Here is a 21,643-nt window from a genome sequence, read left to right as displayed (position 1 = left end):
GCAGTAATTAAGGTTATAATAAATATATTTATTGAATGATCAACTGATATAAAGATTTTAAAAGAATAATGTATTGCCTCTAGGACACCTACACTAACATAAATTAAGATACAAAATTGTTATATCTGAAATAAAATTGAAAACTTTAAATTAAATGAAGATTTAAATTTAAATTATACATTTTTCATTTAATGTAAATGTTAAAAAAGGATTATTATATTTACTTATTTAGATAAATACTTGTACACAAACCAAGCCACTCTTCTTCACTTCTCCAAGCTCTCAATTTTCATTCAATGGCGGCGGCGACATTCTCATCTCTCTCCCACAAAATCTCGATCTCTTTCTCTCCCACTCCAAACAAATCTTTCCTCTCTTACTCCTCTCCTAATCTCCTCAATCTCCCCTCCCAAACCCCTAACCTTCCATCTCTCTCCACCATTTCCCCCAAACCCTCACTCTCACTTCTCGCCACGCGCCCACGCGCCGCCGCCTCCGACGTTCCCGCCACACCAGCAACCGCCTTTCACGGCGTTTGTTACGTCGTTGGTGATAACATCGACACCGACCAGATAATTCCGGCTGAATACCTAACCCTAGTTCCGTCAAATCCCGAAGAATACAAAAAGCTCGGATCTTTCGCGTTAATCGGACTCCCGGTGGAGAAATACCCGACCCGGTTCATGACAAACAACGAGTTTAGTTCGAAATACTCGATTTTAATTGGTGGCGATAATTTCGGGTGCGGATCGTCGCGTGAGCACGCGCCGGTGGCGCTTGGAGCGGCGGGAGTGAAGGCGGTGGTGGCGGAGTCGTATGCGAGGATATTTTTTAGGAACTCGGTTTCGACTGGAGAGGTTTATCCGTTGGAATCGGAGAAGAGGTTGTGTGAGGAGTGTAAGACGGGGGATGTGATCACGATTGAGCTCGCTGAGAGTTTGTTGATTAATCATACGAGTGGGAAGGAGTATAAGTTGAAGCCGGTTGGAGACGTTGGACCGGTTATTGAGGCTGGTGGGATTTTTGCTTATGCGCGGAAAGCTGGAATGATTCCTTCCTGAGCTGCGTAGAATTTGAGGTATACGTGTACGTGTTTGCTTGTAGCTAATTTTATTGGCATTGTTCTCTGTTTTACGGTTGAAAATTGTTTAAGTTTGCATTGTTTAAAACAATTCGTGATAATTGGCTAATTGCATATACTAGGTACATATTAGTTCAGAACGGAACCAGAAATAGATGTATTGTTGTATACAAAGTAGCAATTATATAATATTGGCTGTTGTATTTACACCATATGAAGTTAATGACAGGACTGAGTAATATCGTAGAATCATGGTCGTTGGGTAGTTATATACCAAGTAGTTTGAGTGTATCTTTTTGAGAAGTTTAAATTCCTCTAAGAAAATGTATTAAACTATCAATTTTAGCCTTTTGGATTGAACTGAGTAATTGCTCTGCTAATAAACATGAATTTTTACAATCTTTGTTATTCCTATGAATGGCCTCCTCCCATTGATCCCTTCCTGAGTAGTGGTCGCGGAGCAAGGAATTGATAATATTTTTTTTTCGTATTAATATTGTGTTGATAATTTAAGATTAAAGCTAACTGTTTTTGGCTAAATTAAAGCCAACTGTCAGTCATTATAAAATTCAATTATATTGGATGAATAGATTATTAGTTGTATTCTTATCTAGGACTAGGAGAGACAATTTTTAAGATATTTGTTACTTTTTCCATAAGCGATGCGATGTTGCTACAATCTGCTTAGATATCTTATCATGTAGATCCTTTTCGTCTGTTGGTATATTTGTCCTTGCAGTTCTTTTTTAATTTCACTATATTAACATGTTTCATGTGCATCACTGTACAATGCAATTTCTCTTCTACGCTAGCCCGCGAAGTAGCATATCTGAGAGGGTCATTGTTCTTTTCCCTTCATTTGACATATAAATTGTTGTAAGATATAATTATTATACCTAACAGCAACAAATAGTACAAAAGTTGATTGAATTCATATGAATGCTGTGTCTTTCATAAGAGGATTCTTACTGTTACTACAGCTAGATTGTTAGTGTTTCCATAAGAAAGAAATTCCACTGTATTAAATAGTATATCATTCATTACAACTCGGATATATCTTGTTACTGGAAAGGGAAAGAAAAACATACTATGTTAATGAAGTAAAACCGTATTAAAAAACAGACTGCAATCACATAGGAAGTTCACCACTGTCTTCTATCACAACTTCGATTTTTCGTTGTGCAACTTTGTTGTCCTGCTTCAACTTTCTAAACCACGTCCACTCCAAAGTAAAACCTTTCCAAAGACAACATGTCATCCATCCAACTTGTATAATGCACAAAACACGTAGTACCAAGTACATGAAAGACGTTCATGTGCATTAGTTAGTGTGTATCATAATAAGAGATAATTTACCTTGCAATAGAAAATTTTCACATAACAATACAAGCTAAATTTTTTATTTCGTATTTTATGTTAAATGCATCTGGGCCATTACTAGCTGGTTGTGACTGGTAATTGCTCTCCTAAAAAATATGGATTTATACAAAAAAAGATCTTAACCATGTTTATGGTTGAGTTACAATCTTTATGATTTCTATGAATGCCCCTCTCCTCCCATTGATTCCTTCCTGAGGAGTGGCGGAGCTAGGAGGAATTGAAAATGCTTTTTCGTATTAATATTATGTATATTATTTAAGATTAAAGCTAACTGTTCTTTTATAGCTTAATTAGAGCTAACCGTTTTTATGGCTAAATTAAAGCTTACTGTTATTCGTTATGAAATTAAATTATATTCGATGAATAGATTGTTAGGTATATTCTGGTAGTAGAACTAAAAAAATGTTACAACTAGATGTTAGGTATTAAGTATTTCTCTATTAGTCTTAAGGTCTTCGTCATATATAACGAGGTAAACTTCTTTCTTTTTATGGGTTGATCCATGTTATTTTCCTACTTCTTTCGCAGTTGGATAGGAATAGTGGTTTCTCTGCGATTGAGGTGCCTTGCTTACCTTTATGTTGTTTTGTTCTTTCCCCTAAGTTTACAAGTTGGCTTCTTATATGGCTCAGTATTCTTCTTAAACCAATGCATCTTTTTATCTGTAGTTGACCTACATATTTCGCAACAATTGGATAAGTTTTGTTCCAACCTATTATTTAACGGGTTGGAAAGATGGGACAAGACAATTGGAATCCAAAAGGAGTCAAGACTGTCTATGTTGTGTCATCATCATTTTAGGAGAAAATTCATATTTTAGAATTATTCGCAACTAATCGAATAAATGGTGAATGTTAAATAATGTAGCTAATAGCTAAGATTAGAACTACAAGTCTTGCAGGTACAATTAATATACTTTAAAATTGGAAGGAGTTCTCCGCTCAAATGGATAATAAAATAATAGTTAGTAGCAATAAAAAGAAAAACACAAACTGTAAGATTTGTCTAAATTAAACTATAAAGCTATCTAGGTAAAGTTCAATGTACAATACTAGTTGAGTTGCAGACTTGATTTGCTATATAATATTCTGCCACTTGTCGTTCTGTCAGTTTTTGTTTCATCAACAAAAGAAAGTGCTTGAAATCTTTGCAAGTGTCAAAGAAATATGAAATCCCCAGTCCTCAAAAATGGATAAAATTGTACATATTTAATAAATTCCAGGTATCTATTTTGTTTTAGTTTCCGATATCCTTCTAGTAGCACCAAAAAGTGCTGTAGTATCACAGACAGATGTTCAAGTTCATTAGATAAGTTCTACCCAACACTTTTAGGTTCTGCAAACACCAATTTATTTATACTTCTGCAAATACCAATCTGTTTATACTGTTATTTTCTGAACTTCATATTTACTTATTTTGTGCTTTTGGGTGGTTCTGTGCAGGTTTCGCCATCTTCTGCATGTTTAGAAAGGAGGTTTGCTTTGTAGCACTGTCAGCTCTTGGATGCGTAATATCATTAGAATGATGATTTATGAATTCACAGGATCTGGAAGTTGAGTTGTGTATTTGCTTTGTATCAAAAGCGGTAGCTATTGTGGCGAGTCAATACCATGTTCAAATTTCTGTATTATAATGTCAAACTTATTATGACATGTTCTAGTTTTCTTCAATTTTCATTACTAAAATCATAGTCATGTAAAAGTAGTAACTAGTCCGAGACTGTTATAATAAGTTGAATGACTCTTAGCTTTTCACCTACCCTCATTAGTAGACAACCTTTGGTTTTTCATTTACATTGTAACCTACGTATGAGTTGGCTATATAAAATCTCACTTGGTTATTGTGATATAGAAAATACAATGAGTTATTTCTCCCCTAAAATATACTCTCCAGTTTAGTTTAGTTTATCTCTCTATTATCTAGCTCTCTCAAGTCTTTTATATTATATATTTTATATAACACGTTATCAACAGGAATTGCTTTTCTGCTTTGTATATTGGCATATTTTATATTCAAAAGTATCATGGGTTGTGAGATTTTGATGGATTAATCAGTGATGAGTTATTTCGTTATAAAGAGTGAGTTGTTCCTATATTAGAAGTTTTTTTTTCTTGGATCAAGGAATCTTGAACTTACAAAAATTGATCATCAAGTTTTATGATTTTAAGGTACAGCTCCATTCTTTTCATTTTATGGTATTATCAAAATGTATATATTTAAGTTATGCTAGTTTATCTAAAAGGCATACTAATTTTTTTTTTACATAATAATCAAATTTTCTTAGATTTTTCTGAATAGTCTCTTAATTTTCCACGACTTTAATTGTCTAGTATTTTTGTGAATTCACCCACATGCATATCTTGATGATATGACTTTAGGAAAATAAATACTCTAAACTAATTTCTACCTGGTTTAAACGATTGTATTATTTCTTAATCTTAGTATGATTGTGTCTCTATATATTGATTGATGTGACATTAAATTATTATTATTTTATATATGACGAACATCTCTCATGTGCCTATATTATATTCACGGTGATCATGTTTTATATGCTTTTGATTATTTATGTTGGATAATCGTAGAGTTCTATTATGTTACCCCAAAATACATGTGAATTTTACATATATTTCGGTGATTCAATCTTTTACTCTTGAAGATATATATGCTTAATTTATCAATGTGTAAAGTATGATGATCCTCACTTGTGATCTCTTACAGTAATTTATATTTGACAAATAGGATATAACTCTAATTTAGATTGATATTTGTAATCAATTTGATTTAAAATAAATCCAAAAGTTATTAGTCATAAACGACTATTTAGTCCAAGAGACTTAACCAGTAGGTTCTCCTAATTTTTAAAAGTCATCAGTCATATATGCCTATCTTTAATCCAAAAGTTGATTTTCTCAAGTCATTATGTACTTTAATTACATTGAGTTTGAATTGGTGCTAAGCTTAATTGTCATAATAAGTAGATCGTACAAACAGATTAGTGACATGACTAATATTTGTGTGGGTGAGACAAATTTTTTCTATAATTCTTATCCAGGTAAATTATGTGTGACTTTATATATATCACCGATTAATATATACTAAAAAGGTCCTTGCATGTCTATATTTATATATTGAATTTATGTAAAAATTTTGAGACGTTGAAAAACAACATGTATTATGATTTAAAGAAGATGACTTGTGCGCTCACACACACCACGTCAGTTGTTTTGCTCACATATTAAAGTATATTACACATGCATGCTTCAAATAAGTGATATTATATTATCTTCATATGATATTCTTTATAATTGATAGAATGTTAATATCACTACTTGCCTATAGATTTTATAGCTGATTTAAAATTAGCATTTGTAATTTTTTTTTGCCACTTGTGTTAAATGATGTTGGTATTATCGAAAATACTTATTTGACGTTATTTTTAATAGATTGATTGTAAATAATTGCAACCAGAAGTTGCACGTAACAACAACCAGAAGTTGTCTCTATATAATAAAACTAGGTGAAATTCCCGCGCTTCGCGCGGTGTTTTAAAAATTTATTGAATTATATATATATAATTTTTATTGAGTTATATACGGTGCTTTATAACCTCTTAAAAATTATTAATCTTAGTTTAGTAATTATTGAATTTATGAAAAAAATTACAGAGCAAGGTACTATTGAACTCATAGCAGCTGTTTGGTAGTGCAAAGCTCAAAACAAAAAAAATAAATATTTGGTTTCTTGCATAGAAAATAACATCTATAATGACACCCTAAATTTACGATTTTCTTGTATAAAAAAATGCTTTACATATAGTAAAACCAAAAGGTAAATATTAGTGAAATAAACCGTCTCGCAAAATATATATGCACATTGTTTTACATTTAATAAAACAAAAAAGCTTAGCAGATGCAATAAAAATAAACTCGATCATAAGATCACACCATGTGCGATCCAATTTACTACGTGTTTTTCATCTCCTTCAATTTATAAATATCTATATATACAATTCCGGGCCTTTTAAAGAATGCATTTGGAGAAGCAAATAATATATCATGTTGCTTTAACCCGTATATCTTAGGTAATGAAATAATAAAATGTACCAGGAACGGGTTAACTTCTAAAATAAGTTCTTAAAAAATAGGTGTTAAAAAATAGGTGTACCCAAAACTGAAAATGTATAATTAACATTAAAAATTTGAAGTCGAGAGTTAGACTACTCATCTGCCCTGAAACTCAACTAATTAACCACATACGGTTGCCACTCTAGGAGCCTTAGCATTGTATTTGTAGGTGAAGGCAAGCCTTCGGGAAAAGCAAATGCCATGCATTTGAGTTACTGATGTGACAAATCCCTTAAGCATTGAAAGTCATACTGCAAAAGAAAAACATAGCAATCAACAAATGAATAAATGCAGGCGGCAAATACCAGCAATACTCAGTCACTCCCTCTTCCAAATCCCAGTAAATAAAAAGCACAAAGTGTAGAAATAAACTATAACCCTCTCTAGAGTACTGATCAGACAATTCCGCTATATAAAACACACGAGTGAATTTACATACCTCTCCATAAGTGAATATAATGTAAGGTGTATCCTTTTTTTTCTTTTTTCTTTAACCACTAATCCATCATTTCAACCATTAATTTTACTTTCTATCAACAGTGAAAGAAAATAATAACATTCTTAAAAGTTATAAACATAATATTTAACTCAACTCCTCTTAGTTATCTCTCCCACAAATATTTTTAAATAATTTAAGGATCAGAGTTCACACCAATTTCAAAAATCAAATAAGTAAATAAAAGTATCAAGCAAGTCAAGTGTCATTTCAAAAAAAATCAATGAAATCCTGACATTTTACTAAAACACTGAAAGATATGATTTGTAGCAAATAGTGAGACTTCCACATCACTTTACAACACATGCCATTGTAATTGTAACACGCTACATGTCAGGCAATGCCATGTAGTATCATTACCTTATACATGGTAAAGTGTCAATTACTCGAATAATATTAATAAATTAATTTTGTTAGATAAAGTCGGAGTAGCTCTAAGTTTGATATCATAGTACACAAATTTAAGTTACAATTTGTTTAAAACTTAGTAGTACAGAATCATAGAATTGTTAAGTTTCCTATCATAATTCATAAATTCAAGTTACAATCTGCCTAAAATTTATTATTACTAAATCAGAAAATTGTTAAGATCGGGTGGAAATCAATCAAAGAAAAGGTTAACAGAGGCTAACACTTCTATGATTTGTGCGGTATATCATATAAAGCAGCTCATAACTGAAATTGAACCAGTAAACAATGATCAATGTGATAGCGAGTAACTGATCATAGCCTCATAGATTGTCTTTTCCTAATGAGTTTTTTTAGTTAACAGCAAACCAGAGAGTATAAATGGCTGACACTTTATTTTACATGTCATAAGAATTTTCCTAAGATTCCTTTTCTTTGTTAGATTAGGTTGTTTCAACATAAAATAGATATTAATGCTAGCTATTAATGCTAGCAACAACAAAGGGATACTCCCAAGTCCCAATCAACTCTTCTTTCATCACTTTTGTGCAACAATTCTTGGAATGCTTCCTGGTGAAAGAAAAGGCTCTAAGGTGTTATTTACCATTTAAGATTAGATAGACTTAAATGTCAAGAACTCAAATTCAAAATATGCATACTTGTTAAGATTAAAATGAATCAAGTTATATTAGCAAAATAATTTTGGATGCAGGTAAAAGGAGAATAAAAATCCAACTTTTTTGACATTCTATTCTTATACGGATTCTATGTGAGTTATGACATATCCCTATTGCCTAACCACTACACGCAACATTTTAGCAAGACAAAATAACCACACAGACATAACCTCTTTATAATTATATGAAATGATCAAGTTAATGAATTACAAACAATTTTCAATACATAGATTGTCAAATTAAGACACAAATCTATAGATTTATGGCTCATATATATAAACCATTATTACAAAAGAGATGTTAGACCTGCATATATTTCGTAACTTTGGCATGGTGCTAAGAGCTGATCAAGTAATTGTAGGAAGTCTTCAACTTATACCGTGATCCCGTAAACAAAGTTCGGGCACACATAACTTAAATTAAATACAAACGTAACAACCAACAACATTCTAATTACTAACAAATATTTTTGTTATAATTTTCTTGTCCTCACATCTTAAACCTAAATTGAGTTTTTTTTGTACGGAAAGCAGAACACTGGATGTAATGTAATACAAATACCTTAGATAACTGAAAGAGTCAAATTTAGAGCTTGTAATTTGTAAATCAATGACATAAATAGCCTAATTAATTCAGGCATGTCTGTAAGGCCATCCATGTCAATGTCTCTAAATTTAAGTCCAAGGCAATTTTACCTTGAAATAGTTGCAAGAATTATCTGCCTAAGATCGGACCAATTTGAGTCGGTTGACAACAATTTGTATGCCACAAAGAAAGACGGTAACAATTGTTCCATTGTCCTGTAATCAATAGAACAGAAAAACAAAGACTAATTAACACTTAAAGCAGCGAGCGTACATGGAAAAAAGAAGAGAACATGAATATAATTTGGTGGGTAAAATCACAATACAAATACATACCATACATTATACAAGATAAGTACATAGCTTTAGCTGCTTACCAATTATCATACACACGATTATAATTTGGTGCACCACTTAATCAGATTTTGTAAAGAGAAAGGCTAAAAGTGATTGGGGTTGGAAAGTGAATTTGGATTGAATTGCAAAGGTTTGTAGCTGTTCCACTCTATAAATAGGTCCACCACTTGATTGGATTTGGTAATCCCAAAGGTTGAAACTGATAAAATTGAAAAAAATGCTTGCCTGTTGATCTCCTCTGCTGTAATTGTTCAACCGCTGATTTTCTTGGCAATAAATTGTTATGCAGCTACAATAGACACTAAAGAATTATCTAGAAATGGATGATAGTGGAGAATCCTGAGAAAATAGTTTTAACCCTTCCGAGTGATGCCACGTCAGCCGCCTGGGATCTTACTTTATATAGATATATATATAGATTCTTTTGTTTTTCACGACACATGATATGTTTAATTTCTGAAGGATGAAGGATGTCAATAGAGTATGTTTAATATGTTTAAACATTTGGTCACATTCTAGAAGAATGATATATTAGCATATTATTCAAATTATGAGTTTACACTAAACGATATAATATCCCTGAAAGATGGACATATATAAAGAATAGTATGATGTTTGGATGTAATAGATTTTAATTGAATAAATATATATTAAACAATATCCCGAAGATACAGTGTTATGTAATTGGGTCGTTAAAATCATGAGCTGATATTGTGACTAATTGTAGTTTATTAAATTTGAATTATAGATAGAAATATTATGCATTACGACATATGACACCCTTCCATTAATAAATAAGACAATATTAGAAAATCAAAGAATATCGATTATTCATATAGCAATGATCATGATATTACAAACATTTTTGATCGTACTCTTAACATATGTATAAAAAAAATATTTTTCTTGGATGAGAAAAAGATGGCCAATATTAATACCTAACATCTAATGAGTCATTTATAGGGGAGTATTATATAAAATGTCTCATCATATATTCTTTTAAATATAAGGCTCCTGAAAAGCATGTATATGACTCCTGGAGAGCATGTATAGTTTATCATATTATTTTCAAATTCGTTTCTCTAGAAGAGTATGTATATTATTGATGTAACTATACTCTCCCAAACAATTGAAGAATATTTGTATAATATTACTAAAAATGATTTTGAAGTAAACCAGAAGTTTACTGATAACTTTATAATTGGGCATGACCAATTAAACCATTAGTTTAAAGAAAATGTGAATAGTAATTGAAATATATATATGAACTTTAGTTGAGTAACCTGCAGATTCTTCTTAGTGATACATATGTTATTTGCTTGCAAGGCATACCAACAAAGATATAATTTGATTTATCATCTTTGAGAATGATTTAATGAAGATATGACATGAGATAAAAATCTCCCGATATAATGAGATAATTTAATATGATTATATATGAAGTTGCTATCAACTCGCGGCCTGAAGAATGTGAGATTCATTATTTATAATACGTGCTTATATAATGTTGGTGATTCTTTAAATGAGTATTATCTTGTCCATGAAAATTGTTGAGTATTTTGTATCATTTACTTAATGATTCGCATCATATACAAGTTTTCCTAATTTATCCCCATCATAAGCAAATTATTTGGTCATCATAGTTTTTCCACCATGATAGTAAGATCGATTTGATTTCCTGAAATCAGAGGGTGAAAAATAAATAGCTGGTGAATATTTTTATAAGCACGAATTATCATTGCCTCATCTTGATATTCATTTATATATTTGATGACCAGAAATAATGGCTATGTCACAAACATCGGCTAAATATGCTCCAATAATATTAATATCGCAGAAGGACAACCTCAAGATAACTAGTATGTCTATTAAAAAAATCCTGAAACATGATCTAGCGGGGTCCATATCAGAAAAAAATATTAAAAATAAAAGGGAGCAGTGATTGATGATGGCTAGATTAAGAAGTCAATAACTCTCGAAAGATCTCCAGAGGAGATTATAGACATGACAAGTTAGAGAAGAAATAAAAGTATATATGATGATTGGTAGTTTGAGAAGACAAAAACTTTTGAAGGATCTCCATCAGAGATTATAAACATGGCATATTATAGAATTACTTACAAATATTGAGATCTCGGTATACTATGTCATGTCTAAAATAAAGTGGTACTATAAATCAAATCGGTGACAATGATATTTATTGAACTTAAGGTTAATAGTGATAATGAGGATCATGAAACAAATTCTATCGGAGAAAATAGATAAAACTGGCCAAGAAAAAAGAAGACATAATTGAGGCAATAACATAGAAAAACTATTTGGACCAGTAGTCCTCTCACACCCAAAGTTGTGAAAGTAGTGTGCCCTACGAATCATTATCTCTTAAAAAATAGAAATATTTGAAACTGCAGTTCACACACCTAAATGTGTCAAGTCAGTGGGATATGAATGATTATTTGTGTGAAAACAAAATAAAGTTTTAGAGTTTCTGAATGTAAAGCTCAAATAATTGTACGATGACCTTGTATTGGTTATGAAGAGAAATAGTATTTTATGGTGGATATGATTATTCGATTGCTAAATAGTCTCATAATATGTGAAGATTCAATTTATGTTTTATATGACCCACTTGACACTAATAATTCTAGAAGGATCTTAACTGCCAGAAGCAGTATAACAAACTCTCGAGAATATTACCCACTCAAATAAAAAGAGATTCGGACGAGCAGTCCAACACAAAATTATTTCACAAAATACATATTATCATTGTATATCAAATTATAGGTGACAACTCATAAAGTCTCTGGCCAGAGCAGATGGAAACTAGAATTTGTTTCTAGTTGACATTGAAATGAGTTGCACCTCATAATTAAAATAGATCTATGTTATCTTATGGGATGAAATGTTTCCTGGTGTATATATTGAAAGAAAAATTACTTCTGGATGAATGATGTATTGTTATATGTGAATCTCTGAAGGATTATAAATACATGATAATACACCAAGTACATTTGTGAACAGTAGAAAGAAAATCTCGAAGTACCATACTTAAGTAAACTAAAACATGTTTTATTAATTATACATGATAATTATAAGCATATTTTATCTAAACATGTGTGAATATTTTGTATTTTGTACAACTCATGTACACTTTTTCCTTCACTAGGATTTTTCCCACTGGGTTTTTCCTAGTAAGGTTTTAACGAGGCATGATGTTCGTACAAGTCATTCAAGGGGGAGTGTTATAATAAGTTGAATGACTCTTAGCTTTTCATCTACCCTCATTAGTAGACAATCTTCGGCTTTTCATTTGCATTGTAACCTAAGTATGAGTTGGTTATATAAAATCTCACTTACTTGGTTATTGTGATATAGAAAATATAATGAGTTATTTCTCCCCTAAAATATACTCTCCAGTTTAGTTCATCTCTCTATTATCTAGCTCTCTCTAGTCTCTTATATTATATATTTTATATAACACAAACATCTTATTCGAAACAGAGTAATTTGTTTTGTATACGTTGGTTACTATGCCCGAGTTTTAAGCTTCGTTTATAGAGATAACGGATATATCTCTTTTGTAATAGCTAGTTATAAATATTCGGTCCGTCCCAATTTATTAGTCCTATTTTACCTTTTGCAGTCAAACTGACCCAGTTTTGACCAAAAAATCAGTTTGACCAAAAATTTCATATTGATATAGTATATAATCAAAAATATTATAAAAATTATATTATTAAAAAGTACATATAATATATTTTAATATGTATTTTTCAATTTTTAAAATAATGAAAGATTAATATATTATTTACGGTCAAATTTGAGTTAATTTGACCACAGAAAATTAAATATAACAGATAAATTGGGACATAGTGAGTATTTATTGTTATCAATCTTGTACGATAAAGACATTATTATATATATATTGAATATATAACTAATTCACAAGAACATTGCTAATTCTTAAATCACATAAGCATATAAGAATTAACAATTAAATTAGGAGAAGGGTTTGAAAAAACAAACAGAGATTGGATTTAATCTCGAGTCCAGAAAACTGTCTCCTTAAAGCAGTTTCGCCCCGCACCATCCGTGTTTAGCGACCTGCTTCCCAGGATAAAACGAGATATTAGTATAATCGATAGATTGAATATACTCTCAGCGAACTTGAACTGAGCCCGACAACTATCACCGGAATATTGGAAAAATTTAAGACTAAAGAGACCGAGAATGAAAGAGATGACTCTTATTTCCTCGACTTAATAAAACTGGTGCCCTAAGACTCTATTTATAAAGAGAGGATTGAAAGGACTTGTCTTTCTTTTCGATTTGGTACATGGTATTTATAAGAAAAACTAAGGAATATGTTTGTGCTACTCTCGATGTGGTACAAAATCACTTTTCATATTAAAAGGTAAAATTTTGGAACATCAGTTCTCATTCACCTTTTACTCATTTTGAGCGTGTATATATGCGTTGGAATCCCCTCGAAGAGGAGAATACGTTTCAATAAATACACACCACTAACACATAATGTGTCTCACTCATATAAAGTCTCAAAATGATTCACAACTTAGTCTAAAATACTAAGTTTGTCCAACAATCCCCCACAAATGAGATTGATGGTCTAGTAGCACGCACCACATAGACAGACAGACGCGGAGCTTGACTTGGTGATAGTTTCGGCGGTCAGATATAACATACGATAGGTAGAGAATGCTCCTTGAACCTTCGCTCGAATAAGTATATCGACTTTACTGGTAGACAGTATGACGCGATGTCCTTGAACTGTTCGACCGTTTGTGTAAACGATGACATATTCATCACTATATCTTTCCTGACTCATTCAGTTCTCATGATTATGTCCATTTTGGCCCTGGAACATCGTCCTGGTTCTGCAAGAGTTTCTAAAGTATTGTGCCTCGCAATTCTCCTTTGAAGCGGCCATACTTCTCTCTTACATAGGTGATCTTTATCTTATAGAGTAACCCGCGTTTACTCAACCGAATATTATATATTCAAACTTGAAATCCTTGTATTCGTCAAAGATCATTAAAAGCATAAAGCTTAACCTCGTACCTTACGGGTCTCACTGTTTCATCATCATAGAAATAGGCCAGGGGTTTCCCCCACAGTGATTTGGTCATCATGATTTAGTTGTCCCATTGAACCAAGTTCTTGGGATCTCCAGTCAGCAAGGTTGGGTGTCCACCATGACGCCGTTAAGCAATAGGCAAGGCTCATTCCTCTCGATGATTTGACAACTATCTCTCGGTCTAACTAGATTCCCTTGGCTTAAACAGATTCGCTCAGTTTAACCATCTGGTTAATGGATCCAAACATTATCATTTGACTTTACATAGTCAATCATGATAATTCTCGTTGAGAATAGTTGTTTAATGGTATTATGTCCTCATCATAGATGTGAGACATACCATTTCATACACAATAATGTGATCTCCCAATTTGCATATTGATTACACGATATATGCATATTGAAGACACATTTTCCTTGTCATTTAGGAATATCCTTACAAAGTGGCTATTCAGCCTTTTAACTGTATTTATTTTATGCACCAGACTCGTATTCCATCATGAATCGAGCTAAGTTTAGGATTTCCATGACACGACTGCTAAGTGTGAAATGTATTCTCGAATGACTTTTAAGTTCTTAAAGTCAAATATCTAATTTACATACTATATTCACATAGTATAATTAGATATCTTTCATATTGCAGTCCAAGCTCACGAGCATATATCATACACCTTAAATCTCATTGCAACCACTTCCAAGTGACCAATTTTCATTGTACTCGTGCATCTACCCAGTTTACCAACTGTGTAGCCTATGTCTAATTTTGTACAATTTTAAAAAGTACAACAGACTTGCAATCCTTCTTGAGAGATCATTGTTCATCTCCGCTTGGATAAATATAAATCCATTCTAGCTATGACAACTTTAGCTTCGTTGATCTCTTCAAAATTCACATCACCAACATGTGACATGTATCATCTAAGACTTTTAAAGTCACGAAGATTGTAATCTTCAATTTAAAACTTTTCAATCTCATCAAGATTTTCAGAGATGATCCTCTTGTCATTACTTCTCGTAATGATCAGATCACTCACATGCAATCAATTATGACTTGCATATCATGTGTAAATAACACATGCACACTTGTCAATTCTCTGATTTTGAATCAGTTTGACATCTCATATTGACATATTTCACATTTATGAAATAACTTTACTAGTTATTACTTAAGGCTTCACTTGTTATTGATATTACCAGCTTTTAGCGTCCCAAAAACCAGCAATTTTAGTTTGCATCATTACCGAGTTTAAGCGTCCTTAAACTGGCAATCATTATTCACATAGCAACCAATTTTGAGCGTCCTCAAAATGGCAACCATGTCATTTATTTGAATCCATTGCTTATCATAGCAATATCAAATTTAATATGCCATTATTTCGTGTCAATGTTGTTTCACTCAACATGATCACCGAAAATACAGATTTTCTACTCTTACTTTATCTAGAGCAACCCTCAAGTTCACGTAAATAGATATTTCTCCAAATATATATTTAGAAAGACCGTCTCAATGTTCATTGATGCACTTTTAAATTTCACAATACGATAATTTTAGTATCATCTTAATGAACCTTATTCTCAAAACTCGAGAATATTTCATAAATTATATAAGGTCATCACTTTTGACTATAATATTTTATTATCAGTCTGACCTTATACTTCCTTCAGACCCACATATATTTTTCCAATTTGAAAATTCATTTGGGTCCTAATGCTTCTGTCTCATAAGAAGATCTTTATATTTTTTAAACAAGATTCTGTCAAACAGAACCACTCTCTCTATTTCTTAACATCCTTTCCCCCACAAAGGACATAGAGAGAACATACACAATCCATTTTCTAGTACACGTGCTAGAAAATCTTGATTTATTGACTCTCAGTAATAGTCAAATTTTCTCTTGATATATTCACTTATCAAGGAATTATACGAGAAGCGCATTGCTTCTATTAAATTTACGAGTTCACCTTCAAGCAAATTATCAAGACATTCGGGACTAGCAATTATCCAAGTCTTTTGCTCTCTGCAGGTTCATCCTCACATTCATCCAATAACTCATAAGTTCATTTAGATGACTTTTAATTACAGATCTACTAGGATCTACTAGCTTATTGCATAAGCATTCCTAAACTCTGTAATAGTATTCTTACGAACCTCAAAAATTAGATTCATATATCAGATATTATTATACTCAACCATTGTCTATGTATCCATCCAAAATATCTCAATTGATTTTGGATCTCATGCTACCAACAGAGGTATTGGTATCAAGTTTCGAGATACCCCTACATTTCAATTATTTTCAAGAATGTTTCATTACATTCCACTATTCATAGAAAATTCAATAATTTTCTATTCTAGATACCCCCACAATTTTAATTATTTACAGAATGTCAGAAAACATTCCAAAACTAATAGGAAATTTAATTATTTCCTTCTGTGGTATCATGTTTAAGGAACGATTAACCCTTCGTAACTAATATCCTCAAATTCAGTGACAGTCTAAGCTTATCACAATCGTTTTGCATCTCTCTCAGAGCGCAACTCAAGCCTGCATCTACTCCATTTATTTAATACGAGTAAGGTGCAACGACCTCATGAATATTCACGTTACAAACAGAATTTTCCCTGTAATTATTCATCATCAAATTTATTCACTACCTGTATTAAGTTGGATTTACACTTGAGTTTATAGAGCACACATCTCTCTATTTAGCTTCAATATTGACTCGACTACGAGTACGAGTGACAAATGTTTTACTATCAAACCAGAAAGTAAACACGTATCATGTCACTACCTCTCATCTGAGCATGTTTTACGTCATTCATTAAAACCTATAAGATTTTAATATCATGTTTAAAGAACTTCTCGTGGTTCTTATCATTAAAAATTCAATTACCGAATTTCTCTAAAATATTTACATGGTTCACACGAACCTACATTTCTGGCTCACCTACTGGTACAACCAGAAAAGGCCCAAGGAAGAACATAAATTTTCAATAAACCCACATTCAGTGATCCTTGATCAATTGATGCGTTAGGGTTAACAACTTTTCGGATTTTCTCCAAAGTTCAACATAAATACTGATATCAATATTCGCCGTATTAAGTATCACATGGATCACTATAATAGGCTCGTGTGTCACTGCCGCAACAGACCGACACCAACACATGAAATTACTATTTAACTGGAGGAAAAATCTAACCAGAAATATATAATTTATGTGCCGACCCATAACCTGTACTCCATGCCCATTAGGTTTTTTAATGTGGAGAATCCTGAGCAATTGTAAATCTGGTTCACTTCAGCTGCACAACTCGTCACATTGTTTAATAACAAACATATTACTGCATTATATCCAGTGCAACACAAGTGAAAATACTAGAACAAATTTTTCCAGTCAAACTAATGTTAACTAACGAGACATGTTACATAATAAAACAACTTATGCCTCCTTTAATAGCTTTCCAAAGCCTCCATATAGACTAAAAGCATTTTGTAAACAAATAAATCTGTTAAAATAAGATGTTTAGAACTACATATTTTGCATCACGTTTATTGTCACCAACCTATGCTTGTAATCTATTTTTTCCAATTAAATAAATACGCGGTAAGGCCTCTATTTATCCAGTATTACAAGTTTGTGATATAACTTCATTATTAAAGATTAAACAATAATAAGTGATGTCTTATCATCACTCAACAATGATTAAAAATTAATCACCAAATAATCAAGTTCCATCATGAAGGGTCACATTTATGTAGCCATATCATTTAATTGCATAGCAATATCATGTTATGAACTTGCAAACACGCATGTAAACTATAGCATATACGATTCTTGTATCAGTATACTAATAATTCCGAAATCAATTCAGAGTTAAGAAACTCTAGCTCATATATATTATCAATCACCATGTTTATTAAACAAAATATAATAAGCTATCCATTAATAGCGAAAACATGGACAAATTATAAATTTGGGTTTAATCTACCAATTTATAATGATCAACCCGAGAGAGATGTCACCAAATATGTCCACTTGAATATAAGTTAATCATAAATCAATAACCATTAAAGCATCAATAGCCTTATAAGAAACCAATTATCCAACAACTTTGTGCTTACTTTTGCCTCATACCTGTTATGCTTAAACAAAACACCACTTAAAATCAAATTTATATTAATTTCAAGCACATGGCAACAAGTGATCAAAGAAATTAAACAATCAAATTGACTTTTGCGTCTACTCACAAGAAAGTATGAAAATTGAAGAAAACTGCTTTAAGATTGTTATCAATCTTGTACGATAAAGACATTATTATATATATATATATTGAATATATAACTAATTCACAAGAACATTGCTAATTCTTAAATCACATAAGCATATAAGAATTGACAATTAAATTAGGAGAAGGGTTTGAGAAAACAAACAGAGATTGGATTTAATCTCGAGTCCAGAAAACTGTCTTCTTAAAGCAGTTTCGCCCCGCACCATCCGTGTTTAGCGACCTGCTTCCCAAGATAAAACGAGATACTAGTATAATCGATAGATCGAATATACTCTCAGCGAACTTGAACTCAGCCCGACAATTACCACCGGAATATTGGAAAAATTTAAGACTAAAGAGATCGAGAATGAAAAAGATGACTCTTATTTCCTCGACTTAATAAAACTGGTGACCTAAGACTCTATTTATAAAGAGAGGATTGAAAGGACTTGTCTTTCTTTTCGATGTGGTACATGGTATTTATAAGAAAAACTAAAGAATAGGTTTGTACTACTCTCGATGTGGTACAAAATCACTTTTCATATTAAAAGGTAAAACCTTGGAACATCAGTTCTCATTCATCTTTTACTCATTTTGAGCGTGTATATATGCGTTGGAATCCCCTCGAAGAGGAGTATACGTTCCAACAAATACACACAACTAACACATAATGTGTCTCACTCATATAGAGTCTCAAAAATGATTCACAACTTAGTCTAAAATACTAAGTTTGTCCAACATTTATTTATATTGATAACGTGATTTCGGTGAGAATATTTTTTGTGCGAGGAAAAATGGCCTTGGACTCCTCAAAAAGTGCATAACAAATTATTTGGCACATTTTTAACAATGTATAGTTCCTGCAACAGAACAACAATAGTCAATTGTGTTCTCAGTGTTCTTGCTTTAAAAGCGGTTCTGAATAGAAATACTGAATATAATATATCCCTTTATATTGAATAGAAATATTGATCCGGATATTTAATTTTTATCTTGGAAATGAAATAAAATAACTGGATCAAAATGATGAGTTACTGAACTAGAAAATGAAAAGATAGTTCAGTGGAAAATAAATTTTATTATTATTATTATTACATAATACATATTAAACAAAGTTAAAAGGTCAAATTACGAATTTATATATTGATTATTTTTTGCTAGTTATTGAGTAATTCTCCTTGACCTCCTTGTATTATATTTCAGAACTATATATACACACCAAGGGAATCTTGGTTGTAATTACAGAAGATATCCTTGTTGTAATTACTAGAGATTTGTCTAACTGTCCTAGATAATTGCCTAGCTGTCCTACAATAATTACAAAGATTACAATAATATCACTGAACATCAATCAAACAATGATTTACATAATTATATTTACTATCACACCCCCTCAGTCGAAGCAGGGGAGGGACGAACAGTGAGACTGGAACGAAATTCTGTGAACAATGAGGAAGGTAGACCTTTGGTGAAGATATCGACATATTGAGATGAGGAAGGAACATGCAGAACACGAACCTGACCAACAGAAACCTTTTCACGTACAAAATGGATGTCCATCTCAATGTGTTTAGTACGTTGGTGCTGCACATGATTGCATGACAAATAAACTGCACTGACATTATCACAATAGACCAGGGTCGCTTTTTGGATGGGTTGGTGTAGCTCGAGTAGTAAATTTCTGATCCAGGAGGTCTCTGCAACAGCGTTGGCAACACCTCGATATTCTGCCTCGGCAGAGGAGAGGGACAGGGTTGGTTGTCGTTTAGAGGACCAGGAGATCAAATTGTTACCCAAGAACACACAGTACTCAGAGGTGGAACGACGAGTGTCAGGGAACCCGCCCCAATCAGCGTCAAAGTATGCTATCAAGTCACGGGAGGATGAACCTGAAAGATGGAGGCCGTACTCAAGAGTTCCCTTAATATATCTGAGAATACGTTTCATGGCAGCAAGGTGGGGCTCTCGCGGGGCATGCATGAATAAGCAAATTTGTTGAACAGCGTAACTAAGGTCAGGTTGAGTGAATGTCAAATACTGAAGGGCACCGGCAAGGCTCCGATAAGAAGATGGATCAGATACTGTGTCCCCTAAGTCAGCACTTAGCTTGTTCTTGGTATCAACAGGTGTCTGAATTGGATAACAATTATCCATCTTAGCCCTGCGAAGAATATCCTCAGCGTACTTCCGCTGAGAAAGAAACATTTGATCACCCGTTCTACGAACTGAAATACCCAAAAAGTAACTTAGTGGCCCCAAATCGGTCATAAAGAACTCTGAACTCAAAGTGGAGATGATATTTTGAATGAATGCTGGAGAAGAGGCAGTGAGGACAACATCATCTACATACACACGAAGATATGCAGTATCAACCCCATGCTTGTAGATGAACAAAGAATTGTCACATTTACTGCTTACAAAACCCATCTTTGTTATAAATGTGGCAAATCGTTGATACCAACAGCGTGGAGCCTGTTTTAGACCATATAAAGACTTCTGAAGTAGACATACATGTGATGGGAATAAAGGGTCAACAAATCCAGGAGGTTGATGCATGTAGACAGTTTCTTTCAAATCCCCGTGTAGAAAGGCATTTTTGACGTCAAGTTGACGAATTTGCCAAGATTGAGAGAGGGCAAGACTAAGTACAGTTCGGAAAGTGGCTGGTTTCACAACTGGACTAAAAGTCTCATCACAGTCAACCCCAACCTCTTGAGATCGACCATTAACCACCAAACGAGCCTTATAGCGTTGCAAGTTGCCATTAGAATCAAACTTATGCTTAAACAACCACATACACCGGATAATATTAGAATTAGTAGGCCGAGGGACCAAATCCCAAGTACCATTTTTAATCAATGCATTATATTCCTCTTGCATGGCAGCATTCCAATTAGGGTCTTCAAGGGCACTAAGATGGGAGCGAGGCAAGGGAGAGAGGGAAGTGGTGTGTAGATTATATTGGTTTGCTGTTTGGGATCGGGTAATCATTCGATATTGGCGAGTAGGAGGTGGTTGGGGCTGTCTGTTTGGAGGCTGTTTAGGAGCACGACTGTAGACCAATAGAGGTCGAGATGGTAGTGGAGGGTCTTGATTTTGTTGGTGGGAAGGTCTATTGGTCGGTATAGGTGTAGGTGGGGAGTGAGAACCTGGGATGGTCATGAAAT

The 21,643-nt window shown here is 32.8% G+C and overlaps 1 protein-coding gene and 1 long non-coding RNA gene across 3 annotated transcripts; one reads left to right on the top strand and one right to left on the bottom strand.

Moving 5' to 3' along the window:
* The first annotated feature begins 249 nt into the window (after positions 1-249).
* On the top strand, positions 250-4,215 carry LOC141666619 (3-isopropylmalate dehydratase small subunit 1-like). 2 transcript variants are annotated; one of them, XM_074472720.1, is made up of 2 exons: positions 250-1,086; positions 3,904-4,215. In XM_074472720.1, exon 1 carries the CDS (start codon positions 297-299, stop codon positions 1,059-1,061), a length of 765 nt encoding a protein of 254 aa, XP_074328821.1. In that variant the 5' UTR covers positions 250-296; the 3' UTR covers positions 1,062-1,086; positions 3,904-4,215. The 2 variants fall into 2 exon arrangements, with proteins under 2 accessions (XP_074328821.1, XP_074328820.1); XM_074472719.1 differs by having other exon boundaries at positions 251-1,078.
* A 2,408-nt stretch (positions 4,216-6,623) lies between these two features.
* Positions 6,624-9,551, bottom strand: LOC141663956 (uncharacterized). Its single transcript, XR_012551756.1, has 3 exons — positions 9,131-9,551; positions 8,865-8,969; positions 6,624-6,839 (listed from the first exon to the last, which is right to left on the bottom strand). It is a non-coding gene; the product is annotated as an uncharacterized LOC141663956 (long non-coding RNA).
* Between the last annotated feature and the right edge of the window lie 12,092 nt (positions 9,552-21,643).

The sequence above is a fragment of the Apium graveolens genome, chromosome 6 (genome assembly GCF_009905375.1).
Source record: "Apium graveolens cultivar Ventura chromosome 6, ASM990537v1, whole genome shotgun sequence".
NCBI classification, from domain to species: domain Eukaryota; kingdom Viridiplantae; phylum Streptophyta; class Magnoliopsida; order Apiales; family Apiaceae; genus Apium; species Apium graveolens.
The sequence above is the reverse complement of the archived record's forward strand: the minus strand, read 5'-3'. Positions and strand labels throughout refer to the sequence as shown.